General features: G+C 32.5%; 1 protein-coding gene across 1 annotated transcript; it reads left to right on the forward strand.

Annotated features, from left to right (window-relative positions):
• Positions 1-1,811: 1,811 nt before the first annotated feature.
• LOC144552106 (chloroplast envelope quinone oxidoreductase homolog) lies at positions 1,812-4,881 on the forward strand. The gene is made up of 4 exons (XM_078300211.1): positions 1,812-1,983; positions 2,373-2,511; positions 3,107-3,198; positions 4,191-4,881. Exons 1-4 carry the CDS (start codon positions 1,918-1,920, stop codon positions 4,875-4,877), a joined length of 984 nt encoding a protein of 327 aa, XP_078156337.1. The 5' UTR covers positions 1,812-1,917; the 3' UTR covers positions 4,878-4,881.
• The last annotated feature ends 7,285 nt before the right edge of the window (positions 4,882-12,166 follow it).

The raw sequence follows: 12,166 nt of genomic DNA on the forward strand, positions 1-12,166 counted from the left end.
CTTAAAATATATTGGATGGCCAAAATTCATTAACTCAAAAGATTCCCTTTTGAGTTAATGCAGAGGATACGAATTCGCTGACTGCTGAGCCCAACATGTTGTTGTCTGGGAAATGACGAGTACCTTGTTTGCCTACAATAATTGCTTTTCTTCGGAATGACAGTCACCCAACATGTTGTTGTCTGGGAAATGGATTTTTACTCTTACGTTTTTAGTGCGTTGGATCCGCTTTAAAAAGCGTGCGAAACATGAAATAGTTGTCTACTGATTTTATTGTTTAATTTGTTTACTTTTACTATATATAAGACTAATATATCTATGATTTTGATTTTTATAAAAATAAAATAAACAGAGAAGAAAATCATGGTGGATATTAATATAAGAGAGATTTAGTTCTAGAAGAAAATAATTAATAAAAAAAGAAAATTTATCTAAATAATTGAAATATTTGAAAGTGGTGGATATTAATATAAGAGAACTTTAGTTCTAGAAGAAAATAATTAATAAAAAAAAAACAAATTTATCTAAATAATTAAAATATTTGAAAGTGTGTGTCAATAAAAAAAAATAAAAGAGTTAATATATATTATTAATATCACTAACCTCCGATCGGATTGGGCGGATTCTGAATGGGCATCGGTGATCAAAACAGAATGTTTGCTGTTACCTCAGACTCAGGCGGATCCGTATCAACCCAGGTACCTGAGCCTGACTCAAAAAAATTGAAACGGACGACCCAGATTTAATATCAGCCGGTGCCTGTTCGGGATGATGAGGGCAGTATTATTTTTGCTTTGAGATTCGTGCCAAGTTAAAAATTCCAATCTTGCATGGATCGTCCGATTTAATTGTAACCTCAGGCTCAAGAGGATATGTCATATGGATTCGGTTCCCACCAAGGCACCTGTCGGAAGGGTCCCGATCTGTTCAACTCGGCATCTAGCGTCTCAAGATCAAGGTTCTAAATAGCGATTATAGCGGCATAGCGGGGAGACCAAAAAAAAAAGCTATTGCGAATAGCGTAGCTATAGCGGAAGCTATCACACATAGCGATTTTCCCTTTTCAAACTTTATATTTTATATTTCTACTAATTATCAACATAATCAATATTAGAGAATTGATGTAACAACTAAATGACAACTAATCTAAGTCTATACTTTTTATCAATTACGCAAATAAGAATGAAAAAAATCTAAAAAGTAACATTATTTAATAGTTTATACTTCATGGTATTACATATTATAATAGACAAAGAGCAATTAATTTTATAAGGTAAATGAAGTCAATATACATATTTAAACATTTTATAATTATAATAATAATCAAAATCAGCTTTCAATTGAAACGAACGATAATAATTTTACAAACGAATACTATAAAAAGAGTAATCAAAATGAATAATTAGTATTTGAATATTTCTCGATATAGAATGATATAATAAATCACAAATAAAAATAGAAGTATATAGTTTGATTTAATATACTTATTGTAGAATACCATGTAGCATTAGAAATAAGAATAGAAGTACAAAAGTCCATATAAATTGCAAAAAAAAAAACATGTAGCATAGCGGTAGCTATAGCGGGTCTCATATAGCGGTAATAGCGATCAGCTATTATAGCTATAGCGGTCGTAGCTGAATTAGCGCAATTTTATCTTATAGCTTAGCGTTTATGGTCCGGAAAAGCTATAGCGTAGCTATAGCGCCGCTATAGCTAGCTATTTAGAAGCCTGCTCAAGATTAAAAACGATAGAAAGCGGGCACGCTTCATCGATCCGTTTCCTTGTACAAATATCTCCTCCGTTTGATCGTTTTCTATCGCCTCGCTGACGCGTTTCCGCCGCTCTTCAACCTCCGCCTACGCTTTTCCAAAACAACCCTTTCCGTTCCGCTGCTTCTTAATCACGGTCTTGCCATGGCCGTCAAATCTATGCACGCCTTCTGCTACGAAGGTTACGGAGGTGGCGCCACTGCACTCAAGGTAGTGTGCTAACCTTTACCTTTTTTCTTCTTAATTTTATTTTATGCTACATGCACTGATGCACACAACTTACATTTTATTCTTACTGCAGGAATTTATATTTTTAAACTTTTAATTAAACGAGTAAAAGATAGCTGTAGAAACAATCATATTTTTTTTATTCCTTTTTCTGTTAAGAGATAGGAAACTTATCAACAGTGAGCTCAATTTCATTCTAATCATCAAAACGATTGCTCAAATTTAAACTTAGTTATTCCAACTCTGAATAGGTTTCCGTGATGAAATCATTAATCTTCCATTTTATTTTAATATTCTTAACACAAAAATTGCTGTGTTTTTATTTATTTCATGATTGAGTGTTGAGATGACAATTCTCTGTTTGATTGCAGAAAGTTGAGATACCAGTACCTACACCGAATAAAGGGGAACTTTTAGTTAAAGTGGAAGCCATAAGTATAAATCCTGTGGATTGGAAAACCCAAAATGGCATCATGCGGCCTTTATACCCCAAATTTCCTTGTGTGCCATGTAAGTCTGATTTCTTCTTTCAAACAACACCTGGTGAAATGATATGTTTAAAATGTTACTGGCCTTTGGGTCATAAGAGTCCTTCAGGGTTTGTTTAATTCAGTATAATTTAGCTGTTTTTTTTTTGTTGATTTGAAATTCAGTGCTCATCTCAAAGTCAGTTTAATCATGTTTCTTGATGAAAACTTCTCGCTAGAACTTCCAACGGAAATTTAAGAGAATACCTTTAGAAGCATTTGCGTGATATGCACATGCCAAACAGTTCTAGCTTTCAGATTTCCTAGAAGATATGAAGGACTCATCAAGTGCATAAAACTATGTATTAATTACATGGAGGGTTGAAATTATGTTCTTTAATAAACACTTACAAAATTATTTTACTTTTTTTTCCCTTCTTTGGTGAAGCAAATTGCTTCAAGTATCTGAACTAGTTATGTGAAATTGTTCCTCATTTATATAATTTGGTGGAAAATAAAAAAATAATGTAGTGAAAAATAATTTATATTTCTATCTACTAAACAATAATACAAGTTTTCAAGTGCACAAGTATATGCTGAGCTCATTCTGGTTCATTATTAATATATTATTGGAACAGTGTCTGATGTCGCAGGAGAAGTAGTCAATATTGGTGCTGGAGTGAATGATTTTCAGCCAGGAGATAAAATTGTCACTCTTCTTAGTGTTACAGTAAGTGTTTACAAGATATCAAATAAAGCATAGAGATATTTCTACTTCCTTTATGAGTTGGGTTCATTTTATAGTGGTTGTGTCGATAACTTTTTATATTGGACTTAAACGGACACAAATGAGATTAATGATTTGGAAATGATGCTATAATATACTGTATCAAGATTCTATGCCATCACTATCTTTTCCATATTTTCTTTATTTTTTTCTTGCTCAGACACCCATCAAAACGGTTTAGAAACTTAGTTGTTTTATATCTAACAATCAATGGACTGCTGCACTGAATTGAGATTGTTGAAAGTATATAGATAAGCAAAAATAAAAGAGAGAAAAACAGCAGGAAATAAACAAATTCAGAAACAAAAACAGCTTTATTAAGAACTCTGGAGAGAGAAACAGTCGTCAATAGTGTTTCGTACTGTCCGTATCGAAGTGCTGTTGTTTTGATTTTTTTTTTTTGAGTGAGGCTACGGCCTACGGTACTATGCATAGCCACTTTGGTCCGTACTATGGATTCATATCTTCATTTTCAAAGTCAATATAGTCGATCCATCTCCATGTGAAAATGTACTTGGAGGCCAAACTTTGCATCTTTTAGAATTTTTTTAATATTATTTTAGATAGGTAAAAAATCACTACTTTCAGGTGGTCCAAAATCTTTAGATCAAGTGATTTTGTACCTATTTAAAAAAAATAGTAAACAATTATAAAAAAATGTAAAGTTAGGCATCCAAGCACATTTTCATATGGAGATCATGTTGAATCGTTATGGGTCGACTGTTTGGGCTTTGAAAATGGAGATATACATCCATAGTACGCACCAAATTGCGCTATGCATAGTCCCATATCCTCACTCTTTCTTTCTTTCTTTTTTCCTTTGGACACTCTAACAGTACCTTTGTAGAAAGGTGTACTGTTAAGTTCCAGAAATGTATTATAATTATGAACATAGCACACAAATCACAATAACAAGCAAACTATTGTGCAAACAGGTTGGAGGAGGTCTAGCAGAGTACACAGTGACCCCGACGAACCGAATGGCTAAGCGACCCCATGAGGTGTCCGCAATTGAGGCTGCCAGTCTACCAATCGCGGCTGGAACTGCATTTAAAGCACTTGAATCGGTTGGTGCCAAATTTGACGGAACTGGGGAACCATTTAATGTGCTTATAACCGCCGCCTCTGGTGGGGTTGGCCACTTTGCAGTCCAGCTTGCTAAGCTGGCCGGTCTTCATGTGACTGCCACATGTGGGGCCCGCAATATTGATTTCGTTAAGAGCTTGGGTGCTGATGAAGTACTGGATTACAAAACACCCGAGGGAGAAAGCTTGAAAAGCCCAAGTGATAAGAAGTACAATGCAGTTATACATTGCACTGTGGGGATCACATGGTCGGTTTTTGAGAAGAACTTGAGCGAAAATGGAAAAGTCATTGATCTTTCACCTGGTTTTTCAAGCTTTGTCACCTTCGCTTTGAAAAAAATAACCTTTTCAAAGAAGCAACTGGTGCCATTTTTGCCAAATATTTGCTCGAAAGATTTAGAATTTTTGGTTGGTTTGGTTAAAGATGGGAAACTGAAGCCAGTAATTGATTCAAAACACCCATTTGACAAGGCACCAGAGGCGTGGGCTAAGAGTATGGAGGGACACGCAACTGGGAAGATTGTTATTGAGATGTAAGAAATAGGAGGGTTTTTCACCTTGTTTGGATTTGAGATTATGTATGTTATGTATGTAAGTATTAACAATTGATTAGTTGAATTGTGTGATGGTAGAATTAAATACTTGGGCAGATGTGTTTGTTTTATCTTTTATACCTGAGATGAATTTCAAAATAGCCTCCGGAAACATGCTTATAATGTCAAATTCAACAAATAACTTTATATGTATTGGGATTTCTTTTTTATCTCTAAAATCACGTGTGGCATTTTTCTTTTTATTTCTGATATGTAACGTAATTCCTAATTTAAAAAGTTTTACTTTAAGATATACCACTTTCTAATTGTTTCTATTAATTCTTGTTCTCTCTTCTAAAGTATTAATTACTAAAATGGTAACTAAAAAAAAAAAAGTTTATTGCATGACTGTAGTGTAATGTAGAGGTTTAAAATTATTTACATTACACTACATTAGTAAAAGAGACCCTCTACATTAATGGTTACATTAGTAAGGGAGGAGTGGGGAGTAGCTTAATTATATATAGTGCGACCCTTTTCTGTCTAGATTTTAACTTCGTCTTTCGACTTGGCTTTAAGAAATATATTTATATTCAGAACAAATTAAAGTTTTTCAATAATAATTATAATAAAAGATTAATAGTCAAATTTTTCTTTTTTCTTTTTTGTGCAAACAAATTATTATTATTATTTTCAAGACTCTAAAAAAGTATATAATAATTAACCGTATAAATTACTTATATGGGTGTGTTTGGATGAATCAAGGAATAGCTCAGAATAGCAGCTATTCCTGGGTTCGGAAGAGCCGCTAACCCAACATTTCATGGGAATAGCAGCTAACCCGAGCTATTTCTTTGTTAAGACTTGAGAATAGTATTTTTTTTCACCCAAACGTGTTGTGTTGAGAATAGCTCGCCAGGAATAACAGTTATTCCTCAATTAGTGCAAAAAATATCCTATTTTTTCCTACTTTTAAGTAGAATATGAAATAATGGTATACTTAAATTCAGAATCATTTTCTTCCATTCCTTCATTATTGTATTGACAAAACAACAAACTATTCTTGTGTCACCCAAACGTACCCTATAGGAAAAAAAAAAAAAAAAAAGCATAAAGACAATACGAGTTCTCTGATCATAATAAATAAGATGAGAAAATAAAATCAAATAGATGAGAATATTGATGATATGGCATAGGTAAAAGGAATTAGAAATTAAATATTTTTAATGAAATATAGATTTAATTGCAGTTTACAGATTTAGTTGCATCTAATATGATATGTCTGTAACAAGATATGCTAATGACGTTTGTTGTAATCATATTACAAACTTAATCATTTTTATAAATTTATAATTTTATGTAAATATTTTTCTTATCAATAAAAATCTGTAAGATGGCAAATTGCCACTTTACCCTAAAAAAATATAAATTTATAATTTTTTTCGGGGTACAAATTGGTGCTGAACAAGAATACAGATGATACTCCTACTGGTGGTAAACACGCCGTGAACATTCCGCCCTTTCCAAGCGACCAACTCAAATACATGAACAGGGTAAATATATTAAGCCGATTTTTTTTATTACTCCAGCATTCTTTCTATTTCAGAATCGATGGTTATTTGGTTTTTTTTTATTATGGTATTTTTAAAAATTTCGGTGATAAAAAGCTATTAATATTTGAAATGACCGACCAAACTTTGATTGTGATTTCTTATACCATGACCTTTGAATGTCCAATTTCAATATGTCGCTCTTGTATCATAAATGTATAAAACTGTTGTTGACAAATGACAACACCTGTATTATAATTTTCAACTTTTATTTTTGATGGAGAAGCATGAAGTCAACATTTCGAAATTAAATGGAATTGATTTCTAAAAAACAGTAAAAATAGTAAATTTTGACTAGTCAAATTCAGACCATTGAATTTTGTACCCATCTTAATAAATAGTAAAAAAATTCCAAAAAAAATATAAAATTTGATCTCCAAGCACATTTTATTGTAGAGATCGCATCTAACGGTTTGGATCGACGATTTGGACTTTGAAAATATAAAAAATGGTTGTTGTAACTTGATCCCTCCTCATATATATATATATATATAGAGAGAGAGAGAGAGAGAGATGGGCTATGGTGCATTGCAATGCATGACCCTCCTTATGCATTGCACTATAAATCATGGATTTAAAGTCTAAACGACATATCCGAACCGTTCATCTTGTTCTTCATACTAATATGTGCTTGGGGACCAAATTTTACATTTTTTTGGAATTTTTTTACTATTTATTAAGCAATTTTGAAAGTCGCTGATCTGATGGTCCAGAAAATTTTACTGTTTTTTACTGTTCACAGCAAAACAGCAATTTTCAAAAATGCTTAATAAATAGTAAAAAAAATTCCAAAACATGTAAAATTTGGTTTCCAAGCACATTTCAATATGGATTAAACATCTAACGGTTCGGATCGGTCGTTTGGACTTTAAATATGTGATTTATAGTGCAATGCATAAGGGGGTCCATGCATTGCAATGCACCATAGCCCATCTCTCTCTCTCTCTATATATATATATAGGGCACGGCTAAATTGCTGCCGGCAGCATTTCAGCGGAGTTGCTGCCGGGGCAATATCGTAATTTGTGATGTTCAAACAACAAATCTAAATCGTTAGATGTTTAATCTATATTATAATCTACTTGGAGACCAAATTTTATATTTTTTGGAATTTTTTTACTATTTATTAAGCTGGTTTGAAAACCGTTGATTTCAATGCTGCAGAAATTTACTGAAATCAGCGGTTTTCAAACCAGCTTAATAAATAGTAAAAAAATTCCAAAAAATGTAAAATTTGGTCTCCAAGTAGATTATAATATAGATTAAACATCTAACGGTTTGGATTTGTTGTTTGGACATCAGAAAATAAAAAAAAGGGCAGCAACACCTCCGGCTAAAATGCTGCCGGCAGCAAATTAGCCGGACCCTATATATATATATAGAGAGAGAGTAAGGCTTGGGTGCTATGGATAGCATAGAGGCCTACGGTGCTACGGCTCAATATTCGAGTTTTCAAAATCCTAACGGTCAATCCGAACCGTTCATCTTGTTCTCCATGTTAATAAGTGTTTGGAGACCAAATTTTACATTTTTTGAAAATTTTTTACTATTTTTTAGATAGGTAGAAAATCAAATATCTGAATGGTGCAGAATTTTTTAGATCAAGTGATTTTCTACCTAGCTAAAAAAATAGTAAAAAATTTTCAAAAAATGTAAAATTCTGTCTCCAAACACATATTATTATGGAGAACAAGATGAACGGTTCGGATCGACCATTAGGATTTTGAAAACTCGAATATTAAGCCGTAGCACCGTAAGCCTCTATGCTATCCATAGCACCCAAGCCTTACTCTATATATATATATATATATATATATAGAGAGAGAGAGAGAGAGAGAGTGACTAATGTGCATTCGAATGTATATGGGTCGAAATACATACGGTCCAAATTCGACTTTTCAAAATCTAAACGGTCGATCCGAACCGTTCATCTTGTTCTCCATATTAATATGTGCTTGGAGACCAAATTTTACATTTTTCTGAATTTTTTTACTATTTATTAAGTATTTTACAAAATTATTGATCCAACGGTGGCTGCTGATTTTACTGTTTTGTTAAGCCACCGTTGGATCAATAATTTTGTAAAATACTTAATAAATAGTAAAAAAATTCAGCAAAATGTAAAATTTGGTCTCCAAGAACATATTAACATGGAGAACAAGATGTACGGTTCGGATCGACCGTTTGGATTTGGAAAAATCGAATTTGGACCGTATGTATTTCGGCCCATATACATTCGAATGCACATTAATCACTCTCTCTCTCTCTCTCTATATATATATATATATACTGACTAATGTGCATTCGAATGTATATGGACCGAAATACATATGGTCCAAATTTGACTTTTCAAAATCCAAACGGTCGATCCGAACTGTTCATCTTGTTCTCCATATTAATATGTGCTTGGAGACCAAATTTTACATTTTTCTGATTTTTTTTACCATTTATTAAGTATTTTACAAAATTGTTGTTCGAACGGTGGTTGCTGATTTTACTGTTTTGTTAAGCCACCGTTGAATCAACAATTTTGTAAAATACTTAATAAATAGTAAAAAAATTTAGAAAAATATAAAATTTGGTTCCAAGCACATATTAATATGGGGAACAAGATGAACGGTTCGGATCGACCGTTTGGATTTTGAAAAGTCGAATTTAGATCGTATGTATTTCGGTCCATATACATTCAAATGCACATTAGTCACTCTCTCTCTCTCTCTCTATATATATATCAAATCAAATATCTATAATTCATAAATGAACGTAATTTAAAATTTTTTATATAATTTTATTCGTACGAAAATTTTGTATATTCATTCTCCTAATTATAATTTAATATATTTACTTCTTTACATGAATCATTTTATTTCCTTTTCTAAATTTTACCAACTTGTAACGAATTTTTGATTTATGAAATCTTGAGAATAATTATAAATTATTATAGGTTCTATACTTTATTTTATTTTTAAATCTCTAATTTTTAATGTACATAATTTTGTAATTCGTTTATATTTTAAAATTTTAGATTCGTTTTAAGTCAGCCAGGTAAAATATGAACGATCGTTAATTTAATTTAAAAAAAATATTTAAGCATAATGATCAATTTAACAATTCAATCATGTTTTAAAATTTCAGAATATAACATATATTAAACCTTGAATATTCTGTTAAGAAAAGAAATTAAGGTGGTTAATTAGTTGCACACGTTAGTTAGATCGCCATATCCTTTTCGAAGTCACACCACAAGTCACACGTACTAGTAGCGATTATTTTGACAAATCTTAATACCAATAATTCAAACGTATATATATGAAAATAGAAAGTAAATTTAAGTGCGTTATTCAACATATAAATAGTGAGTCTGGCTAGTATAACATTAATGTTATTTCAACCTATATAACACCAACTCTAAAATCTATCGAATCAACTTCAAACAGTGAATCCAAACCATTTAAACCAATCTATTTTATTAGTTGTGCATTTACATGCAAAATTTATAATTTTTTGAATTTATTTAGTATCAAGTCAAGCGGTTCAAATGTGTGAGTTTTTATGTTAATTTTAATACATTCATTTTTTAACATTTTTACTAAGTATTGTCTGATGATGCTGTTAGTTTGTAATAATCTAGAAGTCAATAATACGATAAATTATCATAAAACTTTGTTCATGAATTGAATGTTTATTTATATATCATTTTGTTGCCTTGAGTATTATTGAATTTATGGATCATTTCGAGTTCATGACTGAAATTGTGAAACTCCATAATATAGATAATATATACTCTTAAAAGGTCACTGACCAAGGTAATTAGCAGGAACACTAATTACCGCAATAAGGTTAGTATGTGGATTAAAAGATGGTTAAGTTTTACAAACCACCTGACACGAGATGTCATTTTAATCACATAGATACATGTTCTAGGAACATGGTATTTGACAGACCCCGAATGAAACATTAAATAGAATTGTGTTCGTGTCATTTATATTTTCATTCAGTGTCAGGTTCTACAGTATGAGGTATTTATCGTTCCCACTGAGAAATATGTATGTGTGATTGTTATCTACCGCTGTCCGTAAAAAGCAGTCATAACGGTAGGTTTTTCATATGTATAGCTTAGCTGAGGAAGTGATAGTTTACCAAGAATACTATTTGTCCCTCGTATCTCTATACGAGCTATAGCATCACTGGGCCCCTTGGTAGAGTTAGATTATCTGCTAGCGGTATAATTACAAGAGTAATTATATTTGATAATCTGCTCAAGATCAAGAAAAGATTCAATTAGCAAGGATGACACACATCTACCTTGAAACTGATCTGATAGCTATGAGACAGAAGAACAGACACAAGTAAATTGTTTACTGGATCGTGATATTGTACAGTACAGCATCATCTGTGTAATTGGATGGTCATGATGTGTTGCCAGATGCCGCTCATGATTATAGAAGTTAAAACAGTTTTAACTCTATTTACCAACATAACACAGATCCTATTGGGTCACACCATATAGGAGCTACTCGGAGAATCTTACTGATTAATTATAAATTGATTATAATTAATATTAAGATGGTTATAATTAATTATACGTGTTATAATTAAATTATAAATGTTATGTAAAAATAACAAGCAAAAATATTGGTTAATTTATAAACGTGTGTGACATGTTGTATAAAAGTTAACCGGTTAATTTATAAATGTGCAGGACACGTTGTATAAATTACCGAAACAACAAACCGCAAGAAAAATATATATATAATTGTTCAGAATAATTATACGAATATTATTTGTGTTCGGGCCGAGGGCATTCGGGTCTTTTCAGATTCGTCCTTATCCGCATGACATGTCATTGATCCTATCCAGATGACATGTCATCAATCCTATCCACAAGGGCAAAATGGTCATTTCACACCTATGCCACCTTGCATGTGTAGAAACATGGAGAAGAGTGTGGAAGGGTGTGGAAGGGGTATTTTGGTCATTTCACATATAAAAGGATGAGGTGTCAATGGCATACCTTGTAAATAGGCCGAACTTGGAGGGCATTTTGGTCTTTTGCAACCGACCCTAAACACTATAAATAGGGGTGGAGGGGTAGAGAGAAAATAGCTAATTTCATTCGTACCGTTTCGTGTCGAAACGGATCGGTATTTTCTCTCTTTCTCGGTTTCTCTCCCAAATAGTGTTTCGGTTGAGAAAAGAAAGTTATACGTAGTTGACGTATAATCTTGCGGGTTGTTGTGGAGTATATTTACGGGATCGATGAATAGTGTTTTACCGAATTTAGCGGTATGTCAGTTTTGCATATTGATGAAACTGAGCAACCGAAAATTCGTGTTTACGGGTTTTCGTCTTTTCCCCGTGAATAGTGTTTTTGCAGAATTCCGCGGTTTACGGTATTTCTGGCAGAAGAAATAAACTGCTCTCCGGTTAGTCCTGGTGGATAACCGATAGAGGTATCACACGTGTGATACTCCGAGTCGATTCCTTCCCTGGTGAGGCTCTACTCGCTCGATCTGCATTCCAACTGTGATTTGGAAACAAGGTATAAATATGCTATATTAATCTATTTAATTGGTAAGTAGATTAAAGTTTTAAAAATCAATCATGGAGTAGATCTGTAAAAGGATTAAATTGGGTTTTGATGCCAAAGGAATACTGAAGATGGACCGCCTTGGAAAGTTTC

This window comes from Carex rostrata, chromosome 3 (assembly GCF_964058835.1).
Source record: "Carex rostrata chromosome 3, lpCarRost1.2, whole genome shotgun sequence".
Taxonomy (NCBI): domain Eukaryota; kingdom Viridiplantae; phylum Streptophyta; class Magnoliopsida; order Poales; family Cyperaceae; genus Carex; species Carex rostrata.

Excerpts from the sequence above, each read along its gene's own strand:
- LOC144552106 (XM_078300211.1), top strand. The coding sequence starts at position 1,918 with ATGGCCGTCAAATCTATGCACGCCTTCTGCTACGAAGGTTACGGAGGT. Across the intron at positions 1,984-2,372 it reads GTGGCGCCACTGCACTCAAG|AAAGTTGAGATACCAGTACC; the intron begins GTAGTGTGCTAA and ends GTTTGATTGCAG. Across the intron at positions 2,512-3,106 it reads CAAATTTCCTTGTGTGCCAT|TGTCTGATGTCGCAGGAGAA; the intron begins GTAAGTCTGATT and ends TTATTGGAACAG.